Genomic DNA, 17,841 nt, shown 5'->3' on the forward strand with positions numbered 1-17,841 from the left:
TTATTTAGCCAAAACTCCAAATTACTGTTCTGCAAGCTTGGTTGCCATTGGAGGACCCCATGTTAGAATAGTAAACATACTTTTTAAAGAAAAAGTGGTAATCCAGACCTTAGCTTGGAATACTTGTAATAGCTTGGAGGAACACCTCTCTCATGGTGAAACTGACTCATAAACAGCTCTGCTGAATAGTAGGAAAGGGAGTAAAGACACGTCATCAAAAGAAAGCACTCCTGAATATATTCTTAGTTTCCTTTATTAAAGGTTTTATATAGCAAAATACAAAGCACATCCAATCTACTTTAAGTAAATAGTTACGAAGCAAAATCAGAGAGAAAGACTTACATGGTAAATAAACAATACAATATTTTCTCTTTTTTTACATTCAATTTTGAATTAGACTGTATCTCCTCATTTATAACTATTACATTTGAAAACAAACACCTATACAAAAAGTGCAATTAAGAAAACATGGCTACAGATACACAGCCCTATGTATCAAAGGCCTGACCCTGAACCTTATCCCAAACTTCATAACCTCAATAGCTCCACAAGTACTCACAACGTACACTTCTGTAACCAGCACAGAACATTCCATTTTCACAGGCACACAGATCTGCACATGGATGTGCAGCCACTCCAACTGCTGGCAGTACCTTTATCAAATAAACCATTTCAACCCACGGAGGAAGTAATCCCAAAGGACTACATATATTGCACCTGACAGAAAAGCATACACAAGTTTTTCCAGTAGGAATCTACCCTTCCAACTAGCAAATTCTTTCTGATGCATTAAAATATCAAATGTGATACTGTTACTCAATAAATGTCACCTTGGAATGTTCTTTGATTACAATGGTGATTGCATCATGGATAAAAGAAATAACTAATTACACCTACTAAGCATATTTAGCACCAAGACTGTCACCCAGTTAAAAAAAAATCTTAGTCAATGTCTCCTAAATTCTAATTATTTGTACCGAATATGTCTCATTGATAAATCAAGAGGCGCCTACATTTGTATGTGAATAAAAACAATCATGCATTTGTCACAGCAGGGACCATTTCAAAAGAGGTGCTCTTCTGTGTGAGCACAAGAAGGGAGATGCCACCAGTTTTTGTAAGAACTTGTAAGGCGATGGGTTTTTGAACAAGAAAATCCATTGAGTAATTTTCTGCAAGTGATTTTTATGAAATCAAAACGTTTCTAAGCAATAACCTGGATACAATGACTAGGAGTGTACACTTGTGTTCCACTGAACACAGAAGAACCAGGAAATCATACTTAGGAACAGATTGCAAAATGTAATAAACTGTTTAGCATTAGAATTGAGGCACAAGTCAGAGACCCAGACTGGACAAATTTGGAAGCAAAGTCCAGAAACAGATTATGAGCTTGATCCTAAAGAGTCAGATCAATGTGGAAAAGACAGAAGGACAGTGCTTTACAATGTGGAAGTTTTATGGGGCAGAATGGATCAAGTACCTCAAGGGAGAGTATGAGGAGAGATCAAGCACTGGAGGGAATGCAAGCTAAGTATAAAAGAAAATTAAGCCAGTGTTATTCAGGGAAAGCTTTGCTAAAGCAATGTATCCCAAATAGCAGCATTAGAAGCATTCTGCTACCTGGGGTCAGGTATAAATGGCATGAGGGAGGAGATTAGTCTATGTGGGGGGGGGGGGGGCAAAAAAAAGAGAAAGCAAGAAAAGGAGCCAAAAAGGCTCCCAGTACATGGCTCAGTGGGTTCAAAAATTCTCCATTTTGTATTTCCAAATAAGTCCTTTGTCAAAAGGGCGATTCCCTGAGAATTTTATATCAAATCACTAAAAATGCAGTTTCACATGAACAGAAGCTATTGCACCAAGATCCTCTGTAGTCTTGTGATGTAAACTCATTTCTTTCCACATGCATGACAGCAGGCCTCTTCAGTTTCTTCAAACAAACAAGATTTCTGAATTCAGAGCTGAACTCTAAAAACAATTCCATTCCACTGTAACATGATTTTTTTTAAAAAAAAAAAACAAACCACACCATGTACTATGAACTGAAGCTCATAAACGTCAGTTCTGTTGTTTACCACTAGCACATAGCAAAAGAAAGGTCTATTCCTGGGTACAGAGCCATCAGAATGATTCCTCTGATCTTTACTCTTTTGGAAAGTGGGAACTTTGCCCAATGCATACAATTTTATGGGATGGTAAATGTGAGAACAGGACCTGTGTGGTTTTGCAGATTATAGTCTATGAACACAAATCACCAAGTGTGGCTCCTGCCACGTTCTGAACCAAAGGATCTGTGCAGGGGCAGACTCCACTATATGTTGCTCTCCATTTGTGAATAAGGATTTGTGGCACAGTCCCCAGGAAAATTCTCCTTCACACATCTCTTTCATCACAATGTTCTTAAACAGCTTCCCAGCCATTTCACGGAGGCTTTCAACAGAGATCCTTCCTTGGAACGGAACACAAGAAGGCTATTCTACGGAGAACATGAGGAAAAAATAATTTTAGATAGAATGATAGGCAGCCTGAATGTTTGTCATTTGCAATGCTTTGCATTCATTTAATTCCAAAACATCTTGAAGCTGAAAATTTTCAGAATGACCTGTGCCATACCTCTGACTGAGGACTTAGTCAAAAAAATAAGCCTGGTCAAATGAAGAAAAACGTCCAGTGAAAACAGGGTTAAAATTGTAAATCAATGCCTCTGCCTCTTCCTTTTTGCTGGAAAATTGGTGGTTGCTCTTCTGGGCTGGAAAATATTTGATAATTATAGGTTACTTCAGAGCTATAAGACCGACTCTGTTCTCAATATACAGTTGTGTTGACCATTCTGATATGAAAGAAACTGCTACAGTCCAAACCCTGCCCATGAAAGGGCTTTCTGATCTCCTCTTCAAAAGGAACTCTTGGAAACACATGAATCTTCCTTTCTTTGGGACATGACATTTAAAGAATACCTTTTACAATACAAGTGCATTGAGAGTGACTTGGTTACTGAAATCAGTATTGATACAGGAGTTTAGACTGTAACTGTAACAAAGTCACAGCCCCAGGTTAACTTTAAGACTGTGGTGGAAGTTGCTATAGATCGTTCTCTTGATGCTGGCGGCACAAGCAACCACGGACTGCAATTTCAGATAACCACCCAGCTAGCCAACTGTCTAAAATTCTTCAATATTATTGATTAGTTATATCTGTTCAAAGTTTAATTTATAAATAAAATTTAGTATCCTCTGATCTACTACTACTGCTTTCAGAAAACTTGGTTGTATCCTACATTTGAGAAGAAGAAGAAGAGGAGGAGGAGGAGGAGGAGGAGGAGGAGGAGGAGGAGGAGGAGTTTGGATTTCCTTTCTTTCCTGTAGGAGACTCAAAGGGGCTTACAATCTCCTTGCCCTTCCCCGACTCACAACAAACACTCTGTGAGGTGGGTGGGGCTGAGAGTGCTCTGAAGAACTGTGACAAGCCCAAGGTCACCCAGCTGGCGTGTGTGGGAGTGTACAGGCTAATCTGAAATCCCCAGATTCCCTCCATAGTTCAAGCAGCAGAGCGGGAAATCAAACCCGGTTCCTCCAGATTAGAATTCAAATATTCAGATTAGAATTCAAGTAGAATTCAAGTAGATTAGAATTCAAGTAGAATTCATGTAAAATGGACTCTGGCCTCAAAAGCTCACACTGGAACACTTTTGTTCGCTTTCAAGATATCTTAACCACTTCATTTAGATTTTACTTTTAGCTCAGCATGCGGTAATGAGTTCACAGCTAATAAGCATGTCTTCAATTCAAATGCAAATTCACTAAATCCATCTATAGATCTAAAATAGACTTTACAAAAATTCCATACCTTCATTAACTAAGAAGTCAGCAATATAATATGTTACTCTCATAGCCGATCGAGAATGTGGTATTCCTGTTCTGTTGTTCCATTCAAATGGATTTTTCTCTGGATGCCACTGGACACCATAAACTGGGTATGCATATGCTAGAAAAAGAATACATTTTTCATTAATCCAAACCACACAAGAACTTTATATAGTGCAACAAAGAATTCAAAGCAATTCAGTGCAATATCTTGCAATAATTCTTATAAGGTACCTTATAAGGCAGATCCGTATTCTATATCTGTGATGCAGATGAAAGTTAAGAAGTTAAGGGAAAATGGCTTCTGAAAGCCATGAGGCAAGTTCATGGCAGATGCAAGACTCAGACTGAAAACTTCTGCTTGTCCTGCACCAACTCTCAAGTTTAAAGAGTATCAGTGGAAAAGTTAAACAGGGCAACCTAATATCTTGGTGTCATGTAATGTAACTGGCCTATGGCCCAGTCATTAAATCTGTGAGCTCCTTGCAGCAAGGAACATCTTCGCTTGCTTCAAAAGTGCAAAGGCATAATTAAGACTGGTAGCATATGCTTGTACAAGATATACTGCAAAATGTAGTTGCAAAATATGTTTAGCTACAAAACTATAAGCAGCTTAATAGGTCACACACTGCATGTCCTGAAGAGGAAGCATCAGCTCATGCCAGTGGCAAAAAAAATTGGTCCAGGGAAGAAAACTAGTATAAAATGCTGGAGCCATTAAAAACCCTTTGATGTCCCTTTTCCTGCTAGTGCCAGGAAAACAAACCCTAATTAGCATTTGTGACAATAAAATTATGGATGTGACTTCCAAGGGAGAAACTAATGCACCAGGAGATGAGGTTATTCTGCCAGTCCATGTATTTGAATACGTCCCACGGCAAATCTGAATCATGAGGCATGTCCTTGAGCAGAAAGAATTGTCAAGTGACTGTACTGAAAACATGAGTTATTCATCAGGGCTTGGGCGTGAGGAGCTTCAGAGACCTGCAAAGCATATCCTAGATTAGGATGTTGAACAGCCTTCCCTTTTGGAACTGGCTTTTCGTCTTGCAATCATCTTTTCTTACATGTAGCCTTATGATTCTCTGATTTGATACAACATGGAATTTCCCTGCATGTTTGGCTACACGTGGCTCTGAGGTCTGAGGAAGCTCTAAAGCATGCTTCATAATGGGAGAGGATCTTGGGGTAATAGCCATGTACGGCCAACATAGGGTGGTCAATAAAAGTGGCAGGCCTGACTCCTCTCTGCCTCTTCCAAAGGGCCAAAAAACAGTGCTCCAGGTCCTTGGGGTGCTGTTTGCACAGGAGGTGCTGCTGCATCGCAGCAGGTGCTGTCCTGGCTCCCCCCAAGCGGCATGAAGGTGCCGCTTTTAAACTTTGCTCAATGGGCGAGGTTTTTAAAAAGTGGTGTCTTCAAACCGGTGCGGTTAGCTTCTCCCCTCCCCTCTCCTTCCAGCATCACTCTGGAGGGGTGGAGGGACATGCCCACACTCTGTGCAGAGCCACCTCTCTGGCTGGGGAGAAAGTTGGGGCTGCTCGCACGCTACAAGCAGTCCCCGAGCCTCCACCGGCATAATTTATGCCGGTAGAAGTTCGTTTCCGCTGCTGTGCGGAAAAGGCCATAGTTTCCCTGGAAAAGTTTAGTCATGAAAAACACGCCATGACAGTACACTTCACCTACATGCCACGACAGTACACGCCATAACAGTACACCTCCAGGACACTTCATGGCACGCATAATGACACTTACGATACAACAATGTCATGTGTTTTGGGTTATCAAATACTGATGTACCATATGAAATATCAAAACTTAAGCATTCATCGAACTATTACCTTCCATGGTGGATATAAACTCTATATTGCCATGGACATTAGTTGTCAAGACCTTATAGAAACTGCGCAATTTCTCATTGTTCGTAAAATTCTGTAAAAGAAGAAAGAATTCTTTTAAATCTACATTTAATCAGGCAATTTTATTCCTGACCACTCTGTAAAACATACTACACATAAAACATTCTACATATAAAAACATATTTACTACTCCATATTTTGGATTACTGGGAACTCAACAGGATTACTGAACTTTGAAAAATAAAAAATCATGATCTTTGCGAATTTCTGAAGGCCTTTTAAATGAAGTATAAGAGGTAATACGATTGCACAGATCAACAGGTTAAAATATTTGGGAATATACTTTCATTATAGAACTAGTTGGATTACTCATAAGAAACTTTTGATAGATTTGACAAAAAGTAGCCCATTGGTGCTTACACGCTTCCATTTTACTCCAAGTAACCTGTATGTTTCAGCAGCTCTTAAGGTTTTAATGCCAAATTAAGTTATTAACTTCTTTGTGGAATTCCAATCTGGATAAACACAATCAGGATGTTGAAAGGATACAATCAAATTTCTTACATAAAATTCTTAGAACACCAGAATGTGGACCATATGTACTCTGTATTCAGAAACAAACCAAAGGTTTTTAGCTACCAGAGTTTGGCTGACAACCATTACATTTTAGCTTCACTGTCACTAACAGCTTTATTTCCTATATGTTAACAGAATCCCAATCATTGTAAGAAAATTGAGGAAAAAATTAGATCAACAGGGATCTCTCTTCAGAGTCCTGGTATTGTCTTGCTGAAGACTCAGCATTTAATGTAATTAGCCGCAAATTGCTAATACAGAAATGCAGGAGCTTAGGAGCCAGACTAGAAGTAGGTATTCCCCAATGAGCATGGAGATCTCATCAAATAGTTACTCCACAGTATCATATTTCTCATGACTAACTGTTCCGCACCAATGTATGGAATATGATTGTCAGATTTAACACACTCCCTTCTGCTTCGTTTAAATGGAAAATATCACAAAATTCTGTTTCTGGTTAGAGTTTGCTCTTCTGGACAATGTGAATTAGAATCACTTGCCCATGTTTTGTTATACTGCTCTCTTTATTCTAGAATCTGTGTTAAATTTATTGATCTGTAGCTTTGTGATAGAGAATGGTACTCAGATGATTCCAAGAGATCCTTTCTTATGACTAACTGAAATCCAAAGATAATCGAATCAGTTGCAAAAAAATTACAGAACCCAATTAGATACTGTGAACGAAATGTAGCACATCTTTTTGGCTGATCCTGAACTGTTCTAGTCAGTGTATACTCAGATATATTGTACATTAATTTTTATCTCTGTTAATGCCAACAGAGGGCTTGTGTATGTATTAAACATACACAATTACCTGCACAGAAAGGCTCCAGAAATGGAAGTTTGAAGTCACAGGGTCAGAAGCCATCTCTTGCAGCAAATCATCAGGGAAATCTGCAAACATCTTGGTGCCTTTGGCATCTTAAACCGAAAAAGATAATAAATGTCAATGGCAGGGTATTCATTCATTCATTTTAGTTTGTATAGTCTACTTGAGATAGAAAATGACATTTATCCAAGGGTGAACATCACATCAGAAATAGTGGAAACAACAGAGAGTGCCAATACAGAAAAATGGTTTCTGATCATTAAGCATACATGGTACTGGCTGAAACCACATCAAATGAATCTCATGCTAAATATGTATCGCACTGCACTACAAAACAATGAATATACAGGAGGACCCTTATTACCACTTTTTAATGGAACCCATTATCAATATATTCAGCATCTACCTAAGGAATAGGATCCCACAGTCTGCCTGTGGAAGGTGAAGTCGGTTGATAATTGTTTCAGCCTGCCCCCCACCCCACCCCCACCCCCAACAGCAGCCATTTCTCACCCTGGGAAATTTTATTACTGGGATTGCAGGGCCTGCATGTGGCCATGTGGGTCAGGAAGCTGTAATGAGGAATGGGAAAGGAATGAAATCTCTCTTTCTGGTATGGAAAGGAAGAGGAAGAAGGAAACAATTTCACCCTGGCGTTTCAATACAAAGAGTGAGTGCTCCACCTTGAAGATACACTTAAAAAGCCAATGAAACACACAGCTATTAAATCATTCACAATGACTTTGTGTGGGACAGGAGTTATATATCCAAAACTACAGTTCCTCAAGTGCCAAATTTCAGATTACTTCAAGCCTTTATGTCACTTTTTCTCAACAAATTCATGGTATGCTGGTTTTGTATGCTCTCCCAAATACAAGGCAGTTTTAGGATCTAACATATGAAAATGAAAGGCTAACAAAAGTGTTTTACCTTTTGTAAAATTCAGTGGAAATGCAAAATTATCAGTATTAGTCCATGTAAGCAAGTTCTCTCCGCAAGTGAGATAGCTGAGCAGTTGGTGTCCCAAGCATGTTCCCCATACAGGAAAATAATCTCCTCTCTCATTAGCCTTGACAGCAACAAAAGGAAGAGATTAACAAATAGTACAGTGCAAACTGATCTTAGACTTTTATTCTCCCTGCTGGATCTACTATGAACAGACTATACAAGAGAGCCATTCAACCAAGAAAACTGACGGAGCTGAAACCATGTGCAGCGTTGGCAGCCACAGGGATACTTGTAGGTCCCTTCCCCTCAATGTTCAGTTTTCAATTAAAAAGAAATAAAATCAAGAAATTATCTAGCTTTTTTGCTAATGGCAATAGAAAGAATGGGGAGGCAGTCATGCCCCGAAGCACAATTTAGCCCCGGTACGGCACTGACTTTTATCATTGGGATAACTATGAAAGAAGGATTATTTTGCAAAAGTGGTAGAGAGGAAAGCATCTTCATTTACACTGGTATAGTCTTCGCTTAAACTGATCTGAAAACGGTACTTAAATTGGAATTATGCATCTGCTTTGGTGCCGAGAAGTTTAGCAAGAAGCCTACTCATAGTCTAAATTATGACAGTATACATCATTAATTTGTAAGAGAGAGGAGAGAATAACATCTGTGAATAGTCAATTCGAGTAAGCTAGAGTAGGGGTAGCCCAATCCATAACCCTGGGCGGCCAGGAACAGTGAATAGCATTTGGTATGATGATAGCAAAACAGATATGCCCCTTTGTTGGATTATTAAGGTCCAGAAAGTCTGGATCTAGCAGCAGTGGCGGAGTGGTTAAGAGCAGGTGTACTCTAATCTGGAGGAACCGGGTTTGAGTCCCTGCTCTGCTGCTTGAGCTGTGGAGGCTTATCTGGGGAATTCAGATTAGCCTGTGCACTCCCACACATGCCAGCTGGGTGACCTTGGGCTAGTAGTCACAGCTCTACGGAGCTCTCTCAGCCCCACCGACCTCACAGGGTGTTTGTTGTGGGGGGGGGGGAGGGAGGGAAAGGAGATTGTCAGCTTCTTTGAATTTCCTTAGAGGAGAGAAAGGGGGGATATAAATCCAACTCTTCTTCTTCTTCACATCTCATCTTTCTCTCCAATGTGAACCTGAAGCAACTTACATTGTTCTCTTCTGCTTGATTTTGTCCTCACAACAATCCTGTAGGGCAGTTTAGGAAGTGTGTGTATGACTGGCCCAACAAGCTTCCATGGGCAGAATGGGGGATTCAAACCTGGGTTTCCCAGATCCGACTCCAACATTTCAACCACTACACCTCACTTGATTCTACATCATGCTCTGTCTAGCCCATAGAGGTATGTCATAATATACTGAACTCCTGCTAAATGCCAGAGCTGATTGTTATTTTACCTTTCCTGTAATGGAAAGAAAGGAAATTATGAGTCTATTCCTGCAAATGTATGCATACATATTTTAAAGGAGGTAATGTCACTATAATTTAAGGGCAAAATGTATTGGAACTCCTGGCAGAAGTATGTTTATATTTTTTTTGAGTGGACAGAAAGATAAAACACTATATATCTCTTGCTAGCCAATCCTTCCAAGCTTGATGAAGCAAAACTCCAGATATGTAGTCAAGGATAAGGCAGAGATATATCCCTACATAGCATCTGCTGGCTGGACAATGTGCAAACATGAACTCTGGTCGTGATTTCTGAATTCTGCCAACACAGAGAACATTTGAAAGCTGACCTCTAGTGCTTTCCTATAGAATATTTTTGCAACCCTGGAAAATTCAGAAGTCTTGAGGTCAACACCACCTCCAGGATAAAGTATCCTAAAGAAAACAGAAAGTTGGAATAGCTTATCAAGCAGCAAAGAATCACTACCAAAGTCCAACTACAAAGTCAAAGCATAATGCAGCTAAATTTTGAGAGTAACGATGTACATGTAAACGAAATAAATCTGAAGGGCAATGACAGATTAAAGGAACGTTCACGTTGTCTGGTCAACTGAGCATTCCTCTCCTCTGTCAGTTTACAATGTGTTATTGAACCAGCATGGAAACCAGCAGGAACAATAAGGAAAGGAATGGATGAAGAAACCTTTAAATGATAAATCCTGATCATCAATTTAATTTTTTTTTATTTATTAAATTCATATTCTGCCCTCCCCAACCAGCTCAGGCTCACAAACATTTTTTAAATTAACTAATACATAAGAATACACTAAACACACTTACTTAAAAACTCAAGATGGCCACAGATTTAAACCTATTAAGAGAACACCCAGCCCTGCTCACATATAAACCCTCATCAGTTATCCAAGCGTGGGCTAATTCAAGGGAGGGGCCATGCAAAAAACACTGTGTTGATTATTATAGGGAGGCTGGCAAGAGGATATTAGGACACACGAGTGGTCTCAACCAAAGGCCCAGGGGAACATCCCTGTCTTACAGCCCTTGCAGAACTGTTTAAGATCCTGCAGGGCCCTGGTGTCAGATGACAGAGAGTTCCACCAGACTGGAGCCAGGGCAGAAAAAACTCTTGCTCTGGTCAAGGCCAATCACATGTCCCTGTGGCCAGAGACCACCGGAAGATTTTTGTCGGAAGACTGAAACATCCTCCTTGGGCAGTAGGGGTAATGCAGTTTTAATTTTTTTTAACGTTATCAGTTTGGGAAATGACCTCACTTAGAAAAACTAAAAATAGGTAGCAGCATATCTATAATGACTGGGTGGACCCTGGACCTCTCATGACCTAACTATCCTGACATACCTAATCAAAAAGCTGTTCTGTAGTGGTACACTTACCCATTAATGGAGTAGAAAATCTTATTATATTCTTCATCTGAACGATTTAGTCTGGATAAACAAAAGAAGTACAGCATAAACATATAGTTCTGCTTAGGGGTATGCATTTGGCAAAACAGAACTGAACCCCCATCCCTGAAAAATATTTCACTGGTATTTTTCAGAAGGGGGGGGGGGGTTAATCCTGAAAAAAGTGGTGTCAATTTAAGGGAGTCAAAAAGCAAATCCTGAATAATGCTGTTTTTTTTTTCAGCATTATTAGGGCCACATTGGTCTCACCACCATTTTAAAAAATAGGGGGACTCTCCTCTCCCTTTTTCTCATTCCCCTCACTTACTGGCTGGCTGGCTGGTACTTGGAGGCAGTGCAAAACTAAGCACTAGTCTCTGCTCAGTGGGCCTAACTTTCAGCTCTGCGTCACTGCTACCTCCAAAGTCCATGTGGGCTCATAGACGACCAACAGCTGAATGCCAGGCTCATAGTCCACACGGACTTGTAGGCAGTACAGAAGTAAGCACTGGCCTTGAGTCCAGCGATCAGCTCTGTGCCGCCTCCAAGACCCATGTGGAGCTCAGAGGTGGCTAGACTTTTTCAAGTTTGGGTTTAATAGACCCGACATTTTTTAAAAAACAATCTGAAAAAGTCAAGCCCCCACCTATACCAGTATGAAGATTTGGCTTTTTCCAGATTTTTCAAAAATGTCCATGTCTATTAGACCCAAACTTGAAAAATTCCAACAGGCTAAACAATGTCCTCCCACAAAAGAGGAAAATGGTGCAAACGGGAAGCATAAGCACCCTTCCTCATGGTACTGATCTGAATCAGCAGCCTGGCAGGGATGGCAGAAGAGAAGGAAGGAAGGCTCACATCCGATCACAAGTCTTCAGGGGGCTCACACCCTGTTAGGACCAAGTCTATCTATCTCTTACATTTTTTATACTCCCCTTGCTCCAAAGACCTCAAGGTGACACATACAGTTCTCTTCTGTTTTCTTTTCAAATCAACCTTGTAAGGTAGGTTAGGCTGCGAGAAAGTGTGGCTGGTCCAAACTTCAGAGATTAGCAGGGATTTAAATCTACATCTCCCTGGGTCTTAATCATACCACCTAATCATTCTCCCACAATGGATCCCAGTCATTGGCAGGTATTCAGTGTTGAGTGAAATACTCATTTTGTCATAAGCAGTGTACAGTATGAGCACGCCATTAATAAAAACTTGCCTTATTGGTACTACACGAGCTCCAGCCGATTCAATGAACTTTACATATGAAGCAGCGATATAAGAACTTCCGAATTTTTGGAAGCTTTCGAAATCAGTCTCCTGTGCCAATATCCCTAAAGAGACGTGGAAAAATAAAGTGCAATTTTTATGCTAATTATAATCATACACTGATATATATTATCAGCAACATGTTGGAGTTCAAGTCATAGCTGGCTTATGGCAACCCTGGTTCGCCACGGTCTGTCTCTGTATCACAACCCTAGACTTTGTTGGTGGTCTGGCATCCAAATCCTAATCAGAGCCAACGCTGCTTCGTTTTTGAGATAAGGCTGGCCTGGGCTATACAGGTCAGGGCAATCAGCAACATCTATCTATAGGTAATAATCACATTCAAAAACAAAACATTAAAAACTAGAATCTTTCATATTCTTCCATAAATGTTTTATTCCACAAAAGAAAGTAGCGTTTGACTAATAATAAGCCATATCAAAAGCGACTGTTAAAAATAATCACATTCAGGTTTGACATTATATTTATACCCTTCTTAGAAAGCACCTCTTTCTAGAAAAGAACAAACAACTAGTGTAGATCTTCAAGTTCAAAGACACATTAACCCCTATAGCTCTTTATTCTGGTCTGTAAAGATCTTCATTGTGTAATAACTAGCAAAGGTTTTTAGCTGGAGATGCTGGGGGATGACCCAACAGAATGACCCTTTCTACATACGAAACAGATGCTCTGCCATTAAATCATTCCGCCCCCACCCCCCATCACATCAAAGAGAGCCAGTGTGCTGTAGTGGTTAAGACTGGTGGCCTACCTAGAGAACCAGATTGGATTCCTCAATCCTCCACATGAGCAGCAGGCTCTTAACGGGTGAACTGAATTTGTTTCCCTGCTCCTACACATGAAGCCTGCTGGGTGACCTTGGGTGAGTCACAAAGGTATAGGGCATGAAATGGAACCCGGGGGCAAGGCCTTGTTTTTGTGCCCCCCTGCCCCCACACCCCCTGGCCTCCCACAGAGGTAGGGGGCACAAAAACAAGGCCTTGCCCATGGCAGACTCCTGGCCCGCCGGCTGACTACGGCCTCCAATAGAGGTGGGGGGCGGCAGCTGCCGCCAGGCCATAAACCTGCTGCGGGCCCTCAGGGTGCTCCCAGCCCGGCGCCAGCTGCTGCCTGGCCAGGCTGCCCCATCTTCATCAGAGGCTGTGAGCCGATAGAGGTGGAGGGGCCCAGCAACTTGATCATGTGGGGGCGCAATTTTGTACCCCCATGTGATCAAATGGATGGTGCCCAGGAACAAGGAATATCCCATGTCCCCATGGGCGGTATGCCCCTAGTCACAGTTCTCTGAGAACTCTTTCAGCCCCACCTACTTCACAAGGTGTCTGTTATGAGGTGAAGAAGGAAAGGTGTTTGTAAACTGCTTTGAGACTCCTTACAAGAGAAAAAGGCAGGATATAAATCCAAACTCTTCTTCTTAAATGTGGATGCTGCTCTTATTTCTCTGATTACAAATTTACACAACATGCAAATTATGCTGTGGCATATGCGGAATGAACACATTATAAAACATGTATCCCTGACTGCTACTTAAGACTATTTACAGATAATTCTACTTCCTTTATGTAGTTGTATAAGGTGACCAGATGGTCACCTTTGTGAACCGGGACGGGTGGGTGGCCGCACGTGCACGTGCACGCGCATCCGCAGGAGCGCACTGCCTTCTGGGGCGCTTCCGTTTCCCGCCCTGTGACAGGGTGGGAAACGGGAGCGCCCCAGAAGGCCGTGCGCTCCTGCGACTGCGCGCAGGAGGCTGCTGCACTGCCTTGCGCCCCAGAAGGCAGTGCGGCAGCCTTCCCAAAAACCAGGACACTTGAAAAAAACGCGGGACGTGGGACAAATTGTTTAAAGGCGGGACTGTCCCACCAAAAGCGGGACGTCTGGTCAGCCTATAGTTGTAGAAAGTTAATTTTTTTCTGTTTAAAGTCGATTTTTTTCTATTTAAAGCAGTGAAGCTTTTTATAGTTCTTAAATGGGAAAAATCAGCATCACCTTTGCTTACTGTTTCAAAGAATCTGAAAGATGGTTTTGACACAATTTATTGTGCAAGATCCCAAACTATGTTTTAGTACTGAAGCGAACTGGTTTGTTGAGAAATGGCTATCTTTTTAATGTTATCAAACAGTAAATTTTAAGAGATCAGCCTTATGAGTTATGTGTCACTTTCTTTGTATCATTTAATTTCAAATATAAAATAAAGTTTATTTTTACAAAATCTTAACCTTTATATGAAAATGTTCTTCAGACAGTAAATGGCAACTATGTAAAGTCACTTGACCAATCTTAGGACTTTCTGACTGTAACTGTTTTGTTACATCTTCAAAATATACATTTCAAGTGGTATATTTTAAAATATGTTCATTATACTGATTAATCTAATGTGTTGAACTATGCAGTCTTTGTAAAAGTTCTTATTAAAGTCTTGCATTTGCTGCCTTCATGGTTTACACTTTACAGTCTAACTTGGCCAATTACAATTGTGCATTCTCTAACTCTGTCCCTTAAAAGGATCCAAATACATGTTCATGAAGAGATTTAAAACTTGTTTTCCAAATGGTCTTTACCCACAATGCCGACTAAAACACTATACTGTAATGCTTTCTTGTAAGTAATGCAGTTATGCCATCCATATAACCTGTTGTGCAATTCTGGAAGAACTATAGCAGGATTCCAATGTGTCAACTCATCAGCTTGCACTACGTGGCAGAATTTTACTGAGCACTTATCTTCTGACAAATCTGTGCCTGAATAACAACAGGAAGGACAGCAAAGAAAATCTAGCAAGCCTAAAAACAGGAAGGTTTTAAGTTACCAGCAGTCACAAAAATACATCTAAAGGGAGGGGCAGATTATGAAAGCAGAATTATGAATTTGCAACACATACACTTCGCTGGAAATTTATTATTCATTTGAAAAGTTCCTTCATTCTGATGGAAAACCCTACATATCACAGGGACCTTGTGGGTGTATAATGAATTGTATGCATCGAGAGCTATAAAACAGGCAAACAAACTTGACACTCTACCCTTTAAACTTGGAAAAAAGCACGGGCTACATGTGGCAAAGTCTCTCCCAGAGTTCTTAATGGATATAGGGCTCTTGTGGAAGAATGAATATTTTAAAGAAGGCCTTTGTGTACAGAGAGAACAGTCTACACCGATCATGCATTTATTTCATGACACACAAGTTGGTTCTAGGACGGAAGGACCTTATTCGATGCAGAGATGTAGCTGGAAGGAGGAAACCTTTAAAAAAATCAACCCACAGTAACTAGCAACACTCAAGTTACCTGTATTAAGAAGTAAAAAATAAACTTTAGAAAAAATAATAGCACGTGGAATAAACTGGAATGTGATCAACACTTCAAATCTGTGACATCAGGTGGTTGTCCCTGGTAAACAGCAAGTTGCCTGGTCCAAAGGTTTGTTTTAGTGAAGTCTACTGACATGTTAGCAGTGGACCAAGGAAAAACGGGCAGACAGCTTTTCCCAAGGATTTCCCTCTCATGAAATATTTTCTTGTTGAAAAGAGTGAAATGATTTGCAAGGCAAGGCTTTATTCGACATGCTTTGCAAGAACTATGTTGTATGAAGATTTTTATATAAAACAATCTAGAACAGATGTTTTTCAAACTGAGGGCACTTTTGGAATTCTGACCCAGGATTATGAGCACAACCACGAAATGGTTGCTGCAGAAGGCAGAGCCAACCAAAGAATGCCAGGCAGCGATGTTATGCGTAACTCTAACACTAATTCTTCAACATTTCAGGGAAAAGCTCTGCATAACAGTGTGCCTTTTAAAATGAATATAGTTTAAACCAATTTTTTGCATACACAAATCTTACCTTCAGTCATGCAATGAAGATCTTTGTGCTGCGGTCGAAGCTGCCAAACTATGGGGGGAGAATTGGATTCTGCACAGCCAATCAGATCTCCAGTGACCAATCAGAATCTTGATGGACACCAGGAAAAATGTGGGCAGGCACTGTGGGATCACAGGCACCATGCTAGAGACCCAAATCTATAGCGTTATTTTCAAGGATCTGTTTGTTTAAATTGTGATTTACTTTGTCCGTTATGATTCTGCTTAACTTAACACCGAGTCCTTAATATGGTGACTGTATAAAAATTGTTTCTTACTCCAAATAATAAACCTTGTATTTACAATTGTTTTTTCAATGTATTTCTTCTATTTCTCAGATCCCAAAAACTATATGCACTAGGGGGCTACTGGGTGCAGCAGTTTGCAGCTCTCTAGTATTGGGTATATTTACAGTTTTGTTTTAACAAAACCTAATTTATTTATACTATTAAATATACCATCTGATACAATTTTATAAGTTAACAAAATTATGAATTATATTCTTAAAGCTGTAAAGTAAGGTTAGGTTTGATAAGGAATAACAGTCCTGGTATCATCAACTTCAAAGGATATGGGAAAGTATAACTATTTAGGACAGCATTGTGAGTTTTGCATAATTTTACTTTTCCCCAAAATTTCTGGGGGTGGCTTTCTTTTAAAAAAAGGAAGAAGAGAGAGAGAGAGAGACAGACAGACAGACAGACAGACAGACATTTACTACCGGTATGTTATTCTCAGCCACATACAAAAGCATCTCCCAACTGGTCCAAACTGCCGCAGATCCCTCAGAACCAACTGTAAGAAGTCACATCGACTCAAGAGACATCTGTACTTTTATCAACGGACCCTATTTCTTCTAAGCCAGATCAAGCTGCCTACACCACAGTAATAGGTTCAAAGCCAGTTCTTCTGGCCATGGCGACCAAACGAAGCTAAAGATCGCTCGGCATGGAACGTTTTTATTTCGGATTTTTGTTGTTGCTGTTCCTGCTTCAACTTCCGCGCCTTGCCACACAACCAATCAAACAGGAGACCTTCCTTTGCCGGCGCGAAGAAAAAGCACTACACTCACCCAGAATGGGCCTGTCATTCCCGCCGTCCACCCGGCGGCTCCGTAGCAGCAAAGAGATCGCTCCAGGGCTGCAGCAGAGTGCGAGAAGGCAGCAAGCGGTCAGCATCGGGGTCACTCCGCGGCTGCTCGCCATGGCCACCGCGCTCTCAGCAGCTCCCTGCGGCTCTTTAACGCAAGGCTCCCCGCGCACAGAAGAGGCGACCGAGCTGCTCGCAACCCCGCCTCCGGGCTGCAGCCGGCAAGCTGGGAAATGAAGTTCTCTGTGAAGGTCCTTTCTGTCGCAAGGCGTTTCCCTCCTCTTTCCTCTGAGCCTTCCATTGCAACAGGCTCAGTGCGAATCTTTTTCTTTTTTTTAAGCTCTGGAGAAGAACTACAAATATCTCTGTGGGAATTGCAGAATGCGCAAAATGCGGAAGAATCGGAGACGCATTTCAAGGATGAAGCCGAGCAGAGCGGTCGGGCGGCCTCCTTTGACACTGATGAATACTTCCTACGTCACAATTGCCAACAATCACGTTCCTTGGAATGGATTGCCACAAAATTGGGGTGGAAGAAAATGTGCCCAAGTTCCCTATTGAGACAGTCCCCATCCTGTGTGGTGTGATGTTTGGAGTATCTGAGAGAGGCAAGACCCTCGCTGTGCCATGGAAGCTGGCTGGGTGGTCTTGAGCTGGTTCCGCTCTCTGTGTCTAACCTACTTTATAGTAGAACCGCACCCCCTTTCTATTTCACA

The 17,841-nt window shown here is 41.1% G+C and overlaps 1 protein-coding gene across 1 annotated transcript; it reads right to left on the reverse strand.

Annotated features, from left to right (window-relative positions):
• Positions 1–237: 237 nt before the first annotated feature.
• On the reverse strand, positions 238–17,595 carry GGH (gamma-glutamyl hydrolase). The gene is made up of 10 exons (XM_048508328.1): positions 17,109–17,595; positions 12,107–12,221; positions 10,888–10,938; positions 9,828–9,912; positions 8,056–8,194; positions 7,111–7,217; positions 5,703–5,793; positions 3,847–3,984; positions 2,614–2,749; positions 238–2,476 (listed from the first exon to the last, which is right to left on the reverse strand). Exons 1-9 carry the CDS (start codon positions 17,239–17,241, stop codon positions 2,628–2,630), a joined length of 981 nt encoding a protein of 326 aa, XP_048364285.1. The 5' UTR covers positions 17,242–17,595; the 3' UTR covers positions 238–2,476; positions 2,614–2,627.
• Between the last annotated feature and the right edge of the window lie 246 nt (positions 17,596–17,841).

Source organism: Sphaerodactylus townsendi, linkage group LG09, assembly GCF_021028975.2.
Source record: "Sphaerodactylus townsendi isolate TG3544 linkage group LG09, MPM_Stown_v2.3, whole genome shotgun sequence".
NCBI classification, from domain to species: domain Eukaryota; kingdom Metazoa; phylum Chordata; class Lepidosauria; order Squamata; family Sphaerodactylidae; genus Sphaerodactylus; species Sphaerodactylus townsendi.